The sequence below is a fragment of the Morone saxatilis genome, unplaced genomic scaffold (genome assembly GCF_004916995.1).
Source record: "Morone saxatilis isolate NCDOM2014 unplaced genomic scaffold, NCSU_SB_2.0 Contig23, whole genome shotgun sequence".
Lineage (NCBI taxonomy): Eukaryota > Metazoa > Chordata > Actinopteri > Moronidae > Morone > Morone saxatilis.
The window spans coordinates 5,618,570-5,636,809 of NW_023339796.1; the positions used below are offsets into that span (position 1 = coordinate 5,618,570).

Genomic DNA, 18,240 nt, shown 5'->3' on the forward strand with positions numbered 1-18,240 from the left:
GAGAGAGAGAGAGAACTGTTGTTGTACTTGGCTGCTAACTGTGTAACTGTAGAAATCTTAAGTGGGGTGGTGCTGAATAAGAACACACTCACTCAGCAAATTTCTTATCCTAGATAAATAAAGGTAAGAAAAAAAAATGACAGATGACAGTAGCTCATGTCAGTAGCTTAGGGAGAGCTGTTATTGAATACCTGCTGTATACATAATTCAGAATTTTGGCTGTCGTCCGATATTTGAATCTAGAGCTCGATACTGACCTAGCACATACAAAAAGAGTGAAGAGAGGGTTTTGAGAGGCAGGGAAATAGAGAGTTAGAAAGACACCGAGAGCATCCTGACCTGTCCACAGTCATTGATTATGTGCTCTTCACATTCCACTGTTTTGATGCGCAAAGTGGACAAGTCTTTTATTAACGCACTCTGTGTCCATCAACAAGCCCTAGTAGAGAGAAAGAGAGCTGTACAGCCCGTCTGTCCACGCCACAGCAGCTCTGCACTTATTCCATCGTTTCCCTCCAGGATCGAATTACGGATACGGGGTGGGGGGGAGAAATCCATAATCCACAAAAACACTCTGTCCGTCACTCCGCGACTCAGACGCTTTTGCCCTGTACTCTAACTCAATAAATAGCTTTTAAGTATGGAAAAGGTATTTTCTTCCCCTGATGAAGAAGGACACTCACTCAGCTATTCCGGCCCATCAACGCATCGTCCGATCCAAACCCACTTCATCAGAGCTGCTTCCTAAACAGTGCAGCTGTTGTTGTGGTCCCATGTTTTCCATCAAATTAGTGCACGTTGCTTCCTATGTTTTAACTCCACACACATCATATTAATGGTCTCTCAGGTGATCAATGTAGCAATGTAGCAACATGCTAAAAGCACGCATGCTTTTAGCATGTTGAGACGCACACAGGAGACGCAGTAGTGTACCTGTGCTGAGTGACAGGAGTCGGGTTTCAGCTCTGGTTCGCATTCATTGATCAGACTCTTACCGGTGTCCTGACACTAAGTGATACACTAACTGTGATTGATGGGCGGATTATGCACACAGCAGCAGAATGAACTGAAATGTTGTTTTGACTTTTATTATGTGGTAAACATGCATCCTTATTAGCAACTTAGCTCAGCTGGCCGTGGTCCATGCTGTTTACTTCCAACTTCATGGGACTCAAATGAGCCTGTCTCATCTCTAATCTTTCCTGCCACTCCAGTGTGGGGTCAAATGAACAAGACATTTTCTTAAAGGTCCAGTGTGTAACATTTAGGAGGATCTGTTGGCAGAGATGGAATATAATATTCATAGGTATGTTATCGTTAGTGTATAATCACCTGAAATTAAGAATTGTTGTGTTTTTGTTACCTTAGAATGAACTGTTTATATCTACAGATGCTGCAGGTCACTAATATATTTGTGGGTGTAAAAGTTAATTCTTGACCATGTAAAATACTTTCTCATTGAGTTTGCTCAGGCGACATAGAGTTGGTTCTGTTGTCATTGGGTGACTAAAGTGTGGAGCTCTGGTCATGTGGATAGCATTGTCTTCATCTGCCTTTGGAGACAGTAAACAACATTTAGAGCTGCCAAGACTTCCCAAAAAACATGAAATGTATCTTTTGAAAAAATATCACTGACATATTGGTTTTACCACTGTCCTCTAGGTCCTACCTGGACATGCTGAAGGTCATCATGTTTAGCTACATGTTCTGGTTTGTCCTCACCATCATCTTCATCACGGGGACCACGCGCATCAGCGTCTTCTGTATGGGCTACCTGGTGGCCTGCTTTTACTTCCTGCTCTTTGGTGGTGAGCTGTTGCTAAAACCAATCAAAAAGATCCTCCACTACTGGGACTTCCTGATCGCATACAACATCTTCGTAATCACCATGAAGAACATTTTGTCTGTGAGTATCTCAAATTGTAAATCCAAATTATTCAACTAACTGCATGATAGACAAATCCTACATACCGTACATATTAGGTGATGTATTGTTTCGATTTTAAAGCATCTGTCTGCATGAATGTGCACACTGAAGAAAAAAAACTATAAACTTCTCTGTTATGTGAAATCAAAGATATAATATAAGTTTTTGTATTCGAGTATATGACAAAGGATTTTTGTTTTTAGATCCTGGCTTGTGGCTACATCAACCATCTGATTGAAAACAACAGCTGCTGGTTGATCCAGTTGCTCAGTCTGGCCTGCACCATCAACGAGTACAAAATCATCAAGAAAGATAAGCGTGAGTTGACTCAACATTTCAGTTCTTTTTATTATGGAAAAAAAATACATTTCGCAAGAAGGTAAGATGTCTGGGCGCCTGGTTAGCTCAGTCCGTAGAGCTGGCGACCCATATACGCAGCGGCCTAGGTTTGAGTCTGACCTGTGGCCCTTTGCTGCCTCTTGCCTCTCTCTCTCTGCCCCCCCTTCCTGCTTCTACCCAGCCATAGGTATCAAAATAAAGGCATGAAGGCCAAAAAAATAATACTAGAAAGAAAAGAAGGTGAGATGTCCCTTTCAGTATTAGAAGGAGCATAAATCCCCCTTTTTGGCTACAACTATTAGTCGTACATTGCACACACCAGACTGTGCGTCCAAGAGTGTGTTTCCCAAGAAGCTGACATTAAACCATTTATGTTTCAGGCCAGTTTAGTTCAGCGCAGCCTGTATCTTACGTAATCCCACTGGCTAACTGATTTACAGTGCACACACGAAACACGACCACTATACTCAGTGAAACAGTAAGATTTATCCACAATCAGAAAATACTGTAAAGAGTTGACATTAACATCCTGGAGCATTATAAATGTCCTCACTTTGACCTGTCATTAGAGGTAATCACAATCAGACTGACAATAATGGTAATATTTTTACATTATCAACACACATATACACATTAGCTGCTTGTATTTAAAGAGAGACTCCATTAATTAATTATTGTGGTGTAAACAAGTCAACAGTTAAAATTTTTTACAAATGAATTGGATTAAATTAGATTGTGTATAACCGTGTTGTGTGTATATTCTAGCTGAATGTGAGCTTCCGAGTAACGAGGCTGGGATCATCTGGGACAGTATCTGCTTCGCCTTCCTGCTGCTGCAGAGACGAGTCTTCATGAGCTACTACTTCCTCCACGTGGTGGCTGATATCAGAGCGTCACAGGTCCTCGCATCCAGGTACGCTGCTGAGGCTGAGGCCCAGAGGTGCTGCTCCCATATTCAGATTCTTCTCGTGTAGTGTTGTGACTGTATGCCTTTAAAGGATGTGTGAAGAAATAATTTATTTGTACAGTATTTGTAAAGGTCACAGCAGGTTGGCAGGGCCTTTTCTGCCATGATATGTTAAAAAGCCTGATATGAAAAAGGTTTATGATTCGAGAAGGATGAAGGCACAAGAACACTCCGACAGTATAGAGTGTGGATTCAGGTTTTCATGACTTTTTCCAAAAGCAAACAACATGTCAAATACAAGACGGAACAATCGACAGGGAAGAGAAGAAAAACTGGTGATGTGGATCAAGCAAACACGTCAGCCAAATCCAAAATACACTCACACACAGTTCAATGTCACTATAATGCGAAAGCTTGTGCATTTTCTGTGTAACAATTTTAACTTGCACAACAGAAACTGATGAGAAAAATTGCCATTCATGACAGAGGAAGTTCAGTAAAATTCAACTTGGCTTGTTTTGTGACTCACTTCCCCGGTATACTGGAGTTAAATCCTAGTTAGATACGTAAATATGGAATCAATGTACCTGTTGAGGAAACGCTGGATGTTTTTGAACATATGATTGGTCACTTATTGTGCGTCTGTGTGTTTTAGGGGGGCGGAGCTTTTTCAGGCCACTATAGTGAAGGCGGTGAGAGCCCGACTCGAGGAGGAGCGCAAATCTGTGGAGCAGCTGAAGAGACAGTGAGACTCCAAATATTTCTCACTCCATGTTGTGTAGAGCTGTGGTTCGGATTTTTTGTACAAATTCTGCAATATTTGAAGTTTGAGTTTGAGAGGGTATTGTCCAAGACTTAAAATTATCTTTAAAATGTGTTAATTAACGTAATCCAGCAGTTGTCTTCTTCTGGATTAGACTTGATACAGCAAATGTATTTAGTCAGTTGTGTCTAAAAGAGGTCGAAGAGCATGCACAATAAAACATCATTGAATCAGTTCAGTTAGTCAGAATAATTAAAATATATGTATTTCTAGGATTTGTATTGATCAAACAAATTCTTGATTCACTGTCAAATCAACATTTTCAGTATTGGGGGAAAAAACATTTGATTTATTGCAGTTTTTGTTGGACTTTTTCTATGCTGCCCAGTTTATACTGTGATTGGTTGGTTTACTTGGCTGTTATTATTCAGTAGTCGTCATGGTGTCAACAAATCCCTTGAAAAGACTAAAACAAGCAATGTGTTGTTACTGTCTGTAGCACTCAGCCCCAAACCCATTGCTACCAGGTTTAAATCTTTAAAAAGTAGGTCACAAATATACAGTTTCATTTCCTTTTAAAGGCAGATTTAAAGGTAGATTTTAGCAAATGTAACTCAAACTGGTATAAACAGCGTATTGGTTGGGGACTATTTTCAGCAGTGGATTAGTATAGGTTAGGCCTAATTTAACCCATAAGTAAGTAAACATGATTCAGAAAGCCATTTAAGATCTGTCCTGGATTAAAAGCAACTCCTGGCTCCGTCTTAACTGTTTCCAGGAAGCCATCTCTCAGTATATCATACTACATAAAGTCAATGTATTTCCACCACTTACAGTTACCTCAGGAGTTACTCATGAGCACTGATAATATCCACTCACCCGCGCTAATGAGCACTCCGCTGTTACATAGCCTACACTAATTTCCATATGAAGCCTGGAGATGTTTATGGTCAGTCTGTTGGGCCGTCGGTGATGTTCCTCTGTGTCGATACTTCGTGTCTCTTCACTGTCTCTCTGATCTAATCAGGATGGAGCGCATTAAGGTGAGGCAGCAAAAGTTTAAGAGGGGCAAGGAGAAGATGCTGAGCTTGGCGCAGGAGTCTGGAGAAGGACAGACCCCCGTCCAGCCTGAGGAAGATGACGATGATGGTATGATGAAGGCTGCCAGCGTCTCTCTGTGCAGTCAAAGTTGGTGTTGAGGTTATGTGATTGCTAGTAGTGCTCAAGGACAATGAGTGTATTAATGCCTAATCAGCCTATTTTATTAATACATGTTGTGTGATGATGTGTTTTCATGAGTATTTAAAGAGCAGCTTAAAAAGACAAAAAAAAATGCTTTGAAGTTTGCAAAAACAAAATCATTTTCTTATGAAATGTTTCATTGCTGTATTTGTGACATTTTAGGAGCACAGCGAACGAAAGCCAAGACCAAAAAAAAGCAGTGGTGGAGGCCGTGGGTTGACCATGCTTCCAGTAGGTTGACCCCACCCCCAATCCCCTTTTTTCTCTTCCTCCACTCTGATTGGCCCTTGTGTCCTTGACCAGAACGCTGAGGATTCCCATACTGCCCCTGGGCTCTGAAGGCATCATCCAGACTTCAGTCATTTTCTGTCTCTATTTAAGGGCCCTTGTACCCGTACGGTTCTCATGTAACTGCACACTGTGTGTGGAGAGGCACTTGAAGATGATCTATAAAACCGTGTCAGTATCGGAGCAGAGCAGGGTTGCCTTAAATAGACACGATGAGACGATGAAGAAAGAGAAAATGACTAACGGCTGGAGGTTTGTACTTGACATTGTTTAAAACATAAACGTCACCATCGGTCTCACCTAAGGAGCCCACAGTAGAGAATCACTCTGTTGTACAACATTTTCATGCAAAGATATGAAGTCGACTCGCCTTTATTCTCAGTACTGGAATAAAGGATGATGGGTTTGTTCATTCTTTGCCTGCAGACATGATCACCAAACAGGTGTAACCCAGGAGAAAAATAACACAGCGAGAACAATTGGATCCAGCAATGGAATATATAAAATGATGACATATCCAGTCTCTTTGTGGTAAACAAAAGAAATAGCAGCCTCTTTATGAGTCAATACAGTGGCCGCCTGTTTGGTTTTGAACTCATGTCTCATATCGTACTCCACCCCCACATGACATTTTCAAATTATTTCTCCATTTTATCTCTTTGTCATTTGATGTTTCATCTCCATATCCCAGCATCCTCCCTCACCCCCCGCCCACTGTGGTTCTGTTCAAGGACATAAGTCAGCCTTGTCTATCCCATTCTAACTACTGCAGACAGGAGTCACTTGCTCTATCAAATAGCTTAAAGGTGACTGTGCTTATTGGAATAAGAGTCTTTAATTGACATTCTCCATTGTGCTTTGTGCTCATAGTTGTATCAGTCATACTAACATTTTTAGATGCGTTGTGTCTTTTCTGTATTTTCTGTTTCATCCTCTCATGTCTGATGTTTTTAAAAGTGTGTAAATATATTGACTTACTGTAGACTTGGTTAAATTATTGATATGTAGCGAATTAAATATAATTTAGAGGTAAGTGGTTTGATTTTAGTGCGTCTTCCTTTCAGTGAGGGAACCTTCTCTGAGCTTCATTTTAATGTTGTGAAAACGATGAATGAATCCTCTATTTTGACTGAATGTAACTACACTTTACCCTCTGCCCCTCCCCCTTCAGTGGTTAGAAGTGGAGACTATTACTTGTTTGAAACTGACAGTGAGGAGGAAGAGGAGGAGGAAGAGAAAAAAGATGAAGAACCGCCAAAGAAGTCTGCATTTCAGGTGACAAGTAGTGACTCATTTTCCCATCGGTTTCAGTGTGAAACAAGATTATAATTCTGTCCTTGTCACGGTTTAATCAATTGATCACATCTTTTTGTTATTAATGAGGATGTTGCCTTTAGCAGAGGTATATAATAACAAAATATATTTACTCAAGTACTCTACTTTGCTTCAAAATTTCCAATTTGTATACTTCAAAGGGAAATATTGTACTTTTTACTCCATTACATTTGCTGTATCCAGTGGTGGAAAATATACTCAGATCGTTTACTAAGTAAAAGTACAAAAATTCTCATAAACTACATAAAATACTAAGTATTGATTTTGCTGTAAAATGTCTCCTGTAATATTATTATGTGTGATATTTTTTTAATGTGTAATCAGAAAGCTGGTTGTGGTTAAGCGGAGTATTAACTACTTTATATCCAGTTATATTAGTTCAGAGGTTCCCAACCTTAGGGTCGGGCCCCTCCAAAGAGTCACAAGATAAATTTGAGTGGTTGTGAGATGATTAATACGAGAGGAAAAAAGAAGTTCTGATACACAAGTTTGAATGCATTTTTTTTTTTACATTTCCCTCATGTTAGATTTTTTGTGAAATATTAGATAATTTTACGTCTTTGAGCCTTAAACATTATTTAAATGAAATCACGAGAGAAGTTTAGAGAAGAAATGTCGGATGTTGGAACTCACAGACATCTGTTATGTGACAAGGAACCCTAACTTAGTTGCAAACAGTTGGTTTTATCACTAATAATGAGTTGTATTTTATAAACGTGTGTTTTTTATTCTCTTAATAAGAAAAGTAATAACTAGCAAGAGCAGCAGTTTGATAAATGTAGTGGAGTAAAAAGTGAAAATGAAATGAAGTGTAATTTCCACCCCTGACTGTATTGAGTGCTTGTTGTTACTAGTGTCATGCAAATTGAAATTCTATATGCTAAATGTTCACTAATTAACTAATTAACTAAAAATACTGCTTGCACAACATATCTTGTGTGAATTTTGCTTTTCATACTGTGCATATTTTGCTGTTGATTCTAGTTTTCTTGAGTAAATTTTAGAGTTTCTGACTGTTAATGGATTATTTTTGAAGTTGAAGGTGTTTAATACTAACATGTAGAAGAATGATAAACTATCTGAACAGTTTTCTCAATTACTAAATCCTTTCTTGTTCACTGTCTCCTCACACAGTTAACCTTTGTTGTTTCTGATCATACTAACCCTCTCCCACTCTGTTGTCTCTCTGTAGCGAGCTATTGGAAAGTTTATCTTTGCTCTTCTGGCTTTGCCCAAGTCTGTCATTAGGCTGCCTAAAACTATCCTGCAGTATGTAGTCAAGGCAGGCAAGGTACTCACCACCAGAACTTACACAGCTCGCTTTCTGTATGAACATCTTTTAGTAACAGCTAACACCACAGCAAACTGCCTTTCCAGCTCATGTTCGGTGCTCTGCTTCGGCACAAATATCAAACATGCAGACAACTTTATCCACATTACAAGCGAACACTAATTTAGCATAAATCATCAACATGAACTGGAAGGGAAATTCTTTCACCTGTCTGGCTTGTTGGCTTGTTGTGTTGCATGAACTGGAGCTTTATTCTGACATGGTGTTGGTTGTGTTTACTGTCTGTTTTGATCTTTCTTGTGTGGTTTCCTGCTTTGAGCTTAAAGCATTTGTGAGTTATCACGATCAGTGAAGCAACAGCAGGGTTAGCAGTTGGTGTCTGTGCCTCTGATGAAAGACACTGTTTGTTTTTTGTGATACACTGGTGGTTGTGCATGTTTCACAGCTTGAACTGAACAATGACGACTATTTTCTCAAGTTTTTACTGGAATCTGAATGTTTCTTGTTACGTTCAATGAAGCTATGTAAAGTCTCCTGCTGAGAAGCATTGAATATATGAGCTACGTTCGAATGTTATGTTCAAATAATTTTGAAAAGTTAAGTTATTGTTTTTGAAAATGATCTGTAATGAATTTGTAATTAATTACCAGACTAAAACCACCTGGCATTGGTGTTTATTTTTCCTTTTGCTTGTTGTTGCTCTTGCATGATGATTACCTCAGTGACTTCTCTCATCTTCTTCACTTCCTTCACTGATGCTACTACTTTTCTCCGTTCTCCAGTTTCTTTATCATGCCTGGATCACAGACCCCAAAGCTGCCCTGAAGGCACGAGCCAAAGAGAAACGCAAATTTTGGAAAAAATACACCAAAGGAGTTAGACACAGAAAAAGCAAGAAAAATGGTGAGCAAGTTCTAGAGATAAAAACAAGCTTTAACTTTATAGTGTGGCACAGTAAGGCATTACTAGTAATAATATTACTTTCCCCAGTAACTAGTTATGTAAGTAATTATTGTTGGCAGGGAGTAATAAGTAAAGTAATAATACTACTTTTTTAAGTTTAGTAACAAGTATGCATGGTGTCTTTCTTGTATTACAGCGGGTCATGTGGTCATAGAGGTTGGCGAGCTCTCGGACGGGCAAGAAAAAAGTGAGGAGAACAAGAAGTCTGGTAGTCCAGGTTGGTTTCTCCTCAGGAAAACTGTTTTATGAGACCTTGAAAGCAAAGATTTACTTGATTTTGTGTTCTGTTACGTTTAGTAATTCATTAAAGTTTTCTCACTAATGTTAGGAACCACCAATTTGTAAGTTCTGCTTTATGTGACTGAATTTGTAATAAACTGTAACAGCATTTGTGCCATATGCCTCTTTCCCCCAGACAACATCATCAAGCGAGTGTTCAACATCATAAAGTTCACCTGGGTGCTCTTCCAGACGACCGTGGAGAGCTTCACCAAGTGGATGAATGAAATGTGCAGAGAGTACATCGACATTTCCACTGTGCTGCGTATAGAGCGCTGCATGCTGACCAGAGAGGTCAAAAAGGTACTGAGAACCTCCACGTTGACTTTGGGCGTGCAGTTTATGAATTAACATTTGTCTTGTTTTCTAACTATTTACAAACTAATTTAAGGACATTAATGTGATTAAGAGAACTAGTAAATTATTAACTCCTCTTCTCTTACCAGGGTAACGTGCCGTCCAGAGAAAGCATCCATGTCTACTACCAGAAGGCCATGAGGCTCAACATGTCCCGGCAGGCCAGTATGGATCAGCTAAGCGATGACGAGTCGGCCTCAGGCTCCACCAGGGTCCGAAGAAGGCGAGGAGGCTACCGCATGGAGAGCCAGGACTCCACAGCCTCCAGAGACAGCATATCCAGGTACACAACAGAGCCTGAGAGTGGTTGCAACATGGGAGACCAAATGTGTCCCCCATTATGAAATGTTGTAGGGAGTTTTTATCTGTGAGAGAAATTATTTCATGACATCTTCATCTACCCATGTATTTGTAAAGATTTGTTACAGTTTTCCTGCATCACAATTCCTCAGATTCATGTTTTTTTTTTTTGAGGAATTGTTCATTATCAAGGAAGAAGTTGTTTAATAATATGTGGTTATCATCACATTTAGCCATTTCATCCTCATTCTCTGCTGCGTCTAATGCTTTTTACGGTCATGTGAAGAGATAGAAGAAGATCATTTCCATTTTTAATGCTTTTATTACACAGTATGTAGGGGGATCGCCTCTCTCTGTGTAAGCTAACCTAGATACCATCTCATCCTTATCATCACTGATCATTGCATCTCTCACTCTCATCACCTCTCAGTGCCTTTACCGAGGCAACCACACTGTTTTCTCGCCAATCCACCCTGGAAGACCTTGATGGAATGCCGGAGTGCATTCCCAAAACCAGTGAACGCGCCAGGCCCAAACTGCGAAAGATGTACGGCCTGGACCAGTCCAATTCATCAATGGATAGTGGCAGCAGCTTCATGTCCAGGTGCCTGGCATCTGCATCACCCATATACACAACCTGTGTTACTTATCATTACTTACTTATCAACTTGTCTATTTTAACTCCATCTCAGCTCATTGCATGACTGTTCTACAACCCTTTGTTTACTACATCCTGTCAAAAACACAAAAATAACCAGAAAAATGCATGTCGCAGTGTTACAGCGTATAGTCTTTTCCTGCTCAGTAATTGCCTTTCTAGTATTTAAAGTTGGAATAAATATTATGTTTCTTGTTTCAGTGTTTGCTGATACTTACTGTGTCGTACATGTTTCAGTTTTTTTGGTAAAACTTTACTTACCCCCCTAAAAAAATCGTAAAACACAGTAATTTTATAAATTGTCCTTATAGAGGTTATACTTAAAAATTGTGTTATATCTGCTTATAGCTATAATACAGTGTGTTATAAACCATATAGTAAATGTTTATTTTACATACTGCTCATAAATGCTTTCCTTTTTAAAAAGGAAGACATATGCACTCATCCATGGGTAAAGTGTGGCATAGAAAATCCAATTCCAGTCAAAGAAGTGGATGGTTAAAAATAAAAAGGCTTCAATAAATATGGGTTGGTACATTATGAGAACACAGAAGTCGATATCAGCCCAACTGGCACCCTGAGAAAATCCTTTTTTAATTTATTCTGTATAAATTGTGAGATTCTATTTCCAGTTTTTTAATTTAGTAGAAATATAAGCAAATAAACTTGAACACATACTGACTCGATTTTGTCCCCCTCAGTGAAGCGACCCAGTGCGTCACACTCTACTCCAGACAGGGCACCACAGACACCATAGAAGAAGTGGAGGATGAGCAGGATCAAGGGGAGGAGAAGCAGGAGGTTCCCTGGGAATTCCAGCAGGTAGACGAGAGTGAGGGGGCCGAGGGCGGCCTCTGGAGTGACGGAGAACCCAGGGAGAAAGAGAAGGAGGAGAGTGAGGGCCAGGAGGGAGTGGAGGGTGAGAAGGAAGCAGAGGTACCAATGGACCAGGAGAGCAAAGAGAGAGAAGAGGGTCCCTGGGAATCCTTTGGTCCTGATGAGGGCCCCTCCCTCAGGCCCGAGGGAGTGGAGTCTGCCTCTTCCGCCCAGGAGAAGGACTTCACAACAGAGAGTGAGGACGGGGGAGGACAGCAGGACTTCACGCAGTCAGAGGGGCGAGCAGGGCTCCTCTACACCCCTGATACAGATGCTTCCAAAACATCTGACGCTGACGTGCCTCCCAGCTACAGCAAGGCTGTCAGCTTTGACCGTCTGGAAGTTAGCGATGATGAGAGTGACATGGATAGGAAGAGGCGTATGGTTATGACCTCTGACAGCCGCTCAGACAGCAGGTCAGACATCATGTTGCCCTCTATGACCACCGAGCTGACCGCCAGCGAGCTGCTGCTCAACAAGTAAGTCCAAAAACAAGAAGCCTCACAGGGATCACAATCAACAGTTGTTTGTCTCAAATGCTTCACTACAGATTCCTCTTGTTAAAAAAATAGGGACAAGGCATCCACACAGGTCTGATTATTGATATATACAGAATGCTTATTGAGTAGTCCCCAAAATGTTTGGTGTGGTCATTTTGTGTGTCATTGTAATTTTGTGTCTTTACCTCTCTCTCTCTGGTCATTTTTAGTTCCTTTATGGTTGTTTTGCATCTCTTTGTGGTTATTTAGTGTCTCTTTCAGTGACATTTTGCAGGTGAAGTCCAGAAGCATTCAGTAATCCGTCCATGATTGCAGGCATTTTTGTAAATCAGGAATAACCTGCAAGTTTAGAATTATGCAAATTAATTGAAGGAAGAAAAATAATAAAATACCAAATCATTCATTCATCTCTCTGTGTCTGTCCAGGATGTTTTATGATGATGAGCTGGAGCAGTCAGATACATTCTACAAAAGGCAGCCTCTGATCCTCCAGCTCTGCTACGCCCTTTACAACATGCTGGTGGCTCACTCAGAGATGGTGTGCTACCTGGTCATCATCATCAACCACATGGTGTCGGCCTCATGTGCCACCCTGGTCCTTCCCATCACCATCTTCCTCTGGGCCATGCTGTCAGTTCCCCGGCCCAGCAAGCGCTACTGGATGACTGCCATTATTTATACTGAGGTCTGAAGATGTCATTTCTAAAACATTACCTTTCTAAAAACATTTACATAAAAGTCAAATCAAAATCAAAGTAGATTTGTGTTATTATTTATTTTTTATTAGTGTTGGTAACAGTGTTGTTCATTTGGATATAAAGCTGTGGTACAGACCTGAACTAAATTGTTTCTGCTGTGAACGGCAGAAAGTTAAGACTTTTAAGTTTGTAAAGATCAGTTTATTATATTTATGTATTTTTTGACACTTTTTGACTGATGTATTTATTACACACTTAATTACATTGTAGTCTTAAGAGTAAGATCAGAATTTGTGTCTCTTTCTACAAACTTTGACATACTTCTGACAGCTTCACTGACATTAGTTTTGTTCTCCCGCCAGGTCACCATCGTCGTCAAGTACTTCTTCCAGTTTGGCTTCTTCCCCTTCAACGAATCACATTCAACAAAGTTAAATAAGAATAAACCATATTTCCCTCCTAATATCATTGGTGTGGAGAAGAAGGATGGTTACGTACACTACGACCTGGTCCAGTTACTGGCTCTCTTCTTCCACAGATCCATTCTCAAGGTGCCTGCAAACACAGACTATTTAGACAATTAACCTGAATATGTGCATTAAGGATAAATATGGTGACATTCAAATTCCACTAAAAGAACAAAACAAAAAATAATTGATCCCACAAACAGGTATTGTGCCATAGACTTCCGTTGGATTGAGTGAGATGTTCCTTTATTACCATGAACACAACACACACTGTAGTTTATTTACACTGTCCTGCTGCTGTAAATATTCACAAGAGCACCAAATGTGTGTTAACCTGTTGCTGAAAATTAGTTGCATTAAGTGCCTAGCTGTTTATTTTGTATTTTTATACTTTAGTACTTTAGTTTTAAAGAAAGTGTTCACACATTGTTAGTTTTGGTCTTTTTGAGCAATCTGAATATTTGAATATTGTCAGCTTTATCAGTTAAACACAATAAGCCAATTAGCGCTTCCCATAGATATAATTGTTCTATATATAAATGAGGACTTTTTATTTGTACCTATCCCTTTAAGTGATGGGGGCAAAACCTGTTTTCTGTGTCCCTATGGACACCTGAATATTGGTTATCAACAATATTGTTTTTGACGTCTCTGCAAACTTATAGCTGATGCCAATATTTGTAAATCACTGTGATAATACTCAATGTATTCAATCCCCTGTGCTGATATTCAGTATATATAATCATGCCACAACATTTCAAAACAAGTCTGTGTGTTTACATAAAATGTATTCTTGACAGAAAGCTTCTAAAACATCACAAACATTCAACTAATTGAATGTTCGTGGGTTTTTAAGTGGTTACATCTATTTAATTGAAGGGAAACTCTACAACACATTGCTTCCTTAAGGATTAATTACATTTACAGACAACAGAAAACCAAAATATGTAAAATGCAAAGAAAATTAAATTCCTCTGATTGATTGTGTATCTGTGGTCAGGGAGGAACCGCATGAGCTTTTAGCAACACAGCCTGGCTGATATCCAATATTGAATAAAAGGTATTGACCCGATCTTGCACTTTTCTTTCTTTCTCAGCAAATGAAGGAAAATCTGTAGAGTGCAATGTTAGCCGTTCATGGGACAAACACTGTGACTGTGATTGTTTGGGACGTACTGTGAGATATTTGTATGCAACTGGACCAGACTGTCAAATCATTTGGGCATGAAATACAACATGGTCTCTTCTCTTCCTCTTTCCGTCTCCAGTGTCATGGTCTGTGGGACGAAGACGATCCCAAAGAGAGGAAAGCAGCCTCTCGTCAGAGTGAGTCAGAGGACGAAGGTAAAGACAAGGTGGAGAGTGATAAAGAGTCCGAACCCGCCTCCTCTCTGATCAGTGAGAGGAGAGGCTCCAATCAGACCTTGAGATCCATTAACTTTGGGACCTCCATTGATTCCGGACACGTCCTGGTGCACTACCCACAACAGCAGACCTACCAGCGCCGCAAGAGCTCCAGTGGAGGCTCGCACATCTCTCACCGATCTCTCCACTCTTCTGCGCGGTCCAAGAGAGGTAAAGATCCTTGTATATTTTATCTTGTCTGTTTCTTATTACCAGAGGTGTGGACTCGAGTCAGACTCACAAAATTATACAAATACTTCATTTCAGGACGAAAGGTATGTTATTTAAAAAAGTGTGCCACAAATAATTTACTTTTCCCTTTATGTGCTGAAACAATCAACGTGAACACTATTCATTCCCAGCAAGTCAGCACTTAATTCCCCAGATCCACTTTGTTTGAACCAGTCCAACAGCATTGTGGGCGGCTGTCAATCAGGAGGTAGAGCGGGTCATCTGCTAATCGAAGGGTTGGTGGTTTAATCTGGCTGCTCCCTCTGCATGTTGAGCAAGATACTGAACCCCAAATTGTGTGAATGTGTGAATGTGACATGTAATGTAAAGCACTTCAAGTGGGTGGAAGACTCGAAAGGTTTAAAAGTTCTAAAAAATGATACCAAAGATAGTTTAGTTTAGTTTGTTCTGTTGTTAAAATGGCATTNNCATTATGACTTGTTTAGGACTTGTGACTTGCAGAACAATGACTTGGTCCCACCTCTGCCTCCTACTAATTAGACAACTGCTTCAAAACATGAGCTTGAATGGGGAAAGTCAACAATTAACACTCTCTCCCTTAATGCAAAGCCTAGAGAGTAACAAGCAGTAACTCTTCTAAACAATAATAAACAGAAGGAATCATTTGGGTTCTGTCTCATAACAAACTCAGTTTTCTGTGGTCTCTAGCCTTGACCCTTTGGATTTGGACTCTTTGTTTGAGGATCTCTGTTGCTGTATCAGTGACTCAAGACCTTGTCACAGTTAATTTACAACTCGAAATGTAAATTGTTTCCACAGGAAGTACTGCTTCCCACAACAGCAGCCGCAAGGATGGCAGTGAGGCCAGCGTCCATCAGAAGACCCGCAAACAGATGATCATGGAGAAGCTGAGGGAGCAGCTCCTCAAAGGAAAAGCTTTCATCATAAAGCGGTACAATGAAGCATAGCTGGGTCATAAAAGTTGAGGCAGCTGGGGTTTTTTTTGTCTTTTAATCTCCACCCACAGCTGCTTACCGACTGTAATTATACAACAAAGCGTGTAACTTTATGAGGGCATTGATGAGAACTGTGCTCAGCAAGAATTCTAGACGAATAATGGACGATGCATTGTGGAAAATCATATCAGTGATGCAGCAGCTAAAACCTTTCAAAGGTCTAAATTTAGACCTTTAATTACAGCATTCCCGTTAGGCCAGTCATTGTAATTTTTGTAAGTGCTGTTATTGTTATTGTTCTAAATTTAATCACAGTGGAACAAGTGGTTTCTGAGATATTACATCTACAATAGTAACTGAAACACAAAGAGAAGATAATTCAATCATTTATGTTTTTTTCAAAATAAAACCAGTGGTGTCTGTCAACTTATGTATTTCTCTAACCTTTATTTAACCTGATTGAGATTAAATCTCTTTTTTTTTAAGAAGTTCCTGGACAAGATGGGCAGTAATAATATTTCTAATACAAAGATTTAATCCAAAAACAACCTAAATTGTCCCTTAAATCAACCCAAAGCCTGTCATGAACCATAAAGATTACTAAAACCAATCCAAACAATAATTTACTGAGATTATTACATTAAGATTATAAAATATCTCAAAACATTAGCAGCCAAAAGAGATGATTTCTGTAGCAATGACAGCATAAAAGCTCTTAAACCCAGTTCAGAGCAGTCCTAAAGAACTCTACAGAGCTTATATGACGTACCTGGACCTGTTTCACCTGTTTTTTTCACTTTTAGTAACATTATTTTTTCTTTTTTCTCTGTAGGTTCATGGAGATCTACCTTCCTATAAGGCAGTTCTTCCATAACTTGATCCATCCAGAGTACAGCGCAGTCACAGACGTCTATGTGCTGATGTTCCTCGCCGACACGGTCGACTTCATCATCATTGTGTTTGGATTCTGGGCCTTTGGTGTAAGTTTTAGATTCAAATTATTCTTTTCACCTGAAACCACAAACAAAATCACTTATGGGAAGATTAACATTCATGCGTATCCCCTCTAGAAACACTCAGCGGCAGACATCACGTCCTCTCTCTCAGAGGATCAGGTGCCGGGACCTTTCCTGGTCATGGTGCTGATCCAGTTTGGAACCATGGTGGTGGACCGGGCCCTCTACCTCAGAAAGTCCGTCATGGGCAAGGTCATCTTCCAGGTCATCCTCCTCTTCGGCATCCACTTCTGGATGTTCTTTATCCTGCCAGGAGTCACAGAAAAGTAAGAACTGTACTTCACATTCGAGGTGCCAAACATGTATGTATTTATTGGTCTCTTCAGATAAAGAAAACCATGCTTAAAATATCTTCTGCATTAAGTTTTAATATGATTTTTTTTACAGCTTAAAGGAACTTTAAAAGAATTATGAATGTTTGAGTCTTTGTTCTGCCTATAAATAGGAAAAAACGTAAGTTTTACAAACTGTCTCTCTTCTCTTTCCCTCATAGGCGTTTCAGCGAGAACATAGTCGCCCAGATGTGGTATTTTGTCAAGTGCATCTACTTCGGACTGTCAGCCTATCAGATCCGCTGTGGTTACCCCACCCGCGTTTTGGGAAACTTCCTCACCAAGAGCTACAATTATGTCAACCTCTTCCTGTTTCAAGGGTGAGTTATGCTGGGAAAGTATCATTTCTTCCAGCTGGGCAAACAGGTCCGAGGCTCTGCTTGTGTCTAGCTGCTGTTGCTAGAGATTGAAAGGAGACAGAGTAGATTACACCTGGAGTTAATTTTGTCAAAATTGTGTAAACAAGTTGTTTGTTAAAGGAGACAGCAGCAGTATTAAGCTTTTTCAATGTCAATGTGCAAAAATACAGAACATTTGCTCCAGTTTGGCCAGATATTGTCTCTGGAAGCTGCCTCTTCTTGACATCTGCACACTCAGTCCCAGATTTACAGCAGACTAGTTGTAACTAAGGTGTAAATGCAAATATAGTGAAGTAAAAAGTAGATTACTGGTTCACAAATATACTTGAGTAAAGGGTAGAAGTACTGTTTTTAAAAGGAACATGAAAAGTACTCGTTCCTACTGTTTAACTCATGTACTCTGTTACTACCCATCTCTGCTCTGTATCATTATAAATTGTTTGTCTTTGGGTTTCGATCTGTTGGTTAGATAAAAGGTAAAGACTTTACAATACTTTCTGACACTTTGTAGACTAAAGGCGATGAAAATAATCACAATTCTAATCATGCCATGGTTATGTTATGTAATGCTCATTATTCATGTAATATATTTTAGATTTGGAAACCACATCTTTAGTTATTAGATTATTATATATCTGTTAAAGTAAAAATAGGTTCAGCATATGTCATTTAATATTTTTGGGTTTAATGAACACCACATACCATTGTGTGTTCTGCAATTTTTAACTTCAACTTCTCCAGACTGTTTGTTACTATATACTGTACGTTGGATATCATTTTAAATAAGAGAA

At 39.7% G+C, this 18,240-nt stretch overlaps 1 protein-coding gene across 1 annotated transcript in view; it reads left to right on the top strand.

Moving 5' to 3' along the window:
* Window positions 1-18,240, top strand: part of LOC118335106 (piezo-type mechanosensitive ion channel component 2) — a gene marked incomplete in the record, with an annotated part of 85,983 nt that overhangs the window by 60,285 nt on the left and 7,458 nt on the right. The window contains 20 exon segments of the mRNA XM_035671306.1: window positions 1,663-1,906; window positions 2,131-2,245; window positions 3,032-3,179; window positions 3,829-3,918; window positions 4,964-5,085; window positions 5,341-5,409; window positions 6,638-6,741; window positions 8,875-8,995; window positions 9,192-9,272; window positions 9,471-9,637; window positions 9,781-9,974; window positions 10,422-10,595; window positions 11,351-12,004; window positions 12,452-12,710; window positions 13,086-13,274; window positions 14,459-14,765; window positions 15,606-15,738; window positions 16,575-16,722; window positions 16,813-17,024; window positions 17,252-17,410. Of these exon segments, the coding sequence (XP_035527199.1) occupies window positions 1,663-1,906; window positions 2,131-2,245; window positions 3,032-3,179; window positions 3,829-3,918; window positions 4,964-5,085; window positions 5,341-5,409; window positions 6,638-6,741; window positions 8,875-8,995; window positions 9,192-9,272; window positions 9,471-9,637; window positions 9,781-9,974; window positions 10,422-10,595; window positions 11,351-12,004; window positions 12,452-12,710; window positions 13,086-13,274; window positions 14,459-14,765; window positions 15,606-15,738; window positions 16,575-16,722; window positions 16,813-17,024; window positions 17,252-17,410 (3,690 nt within the window).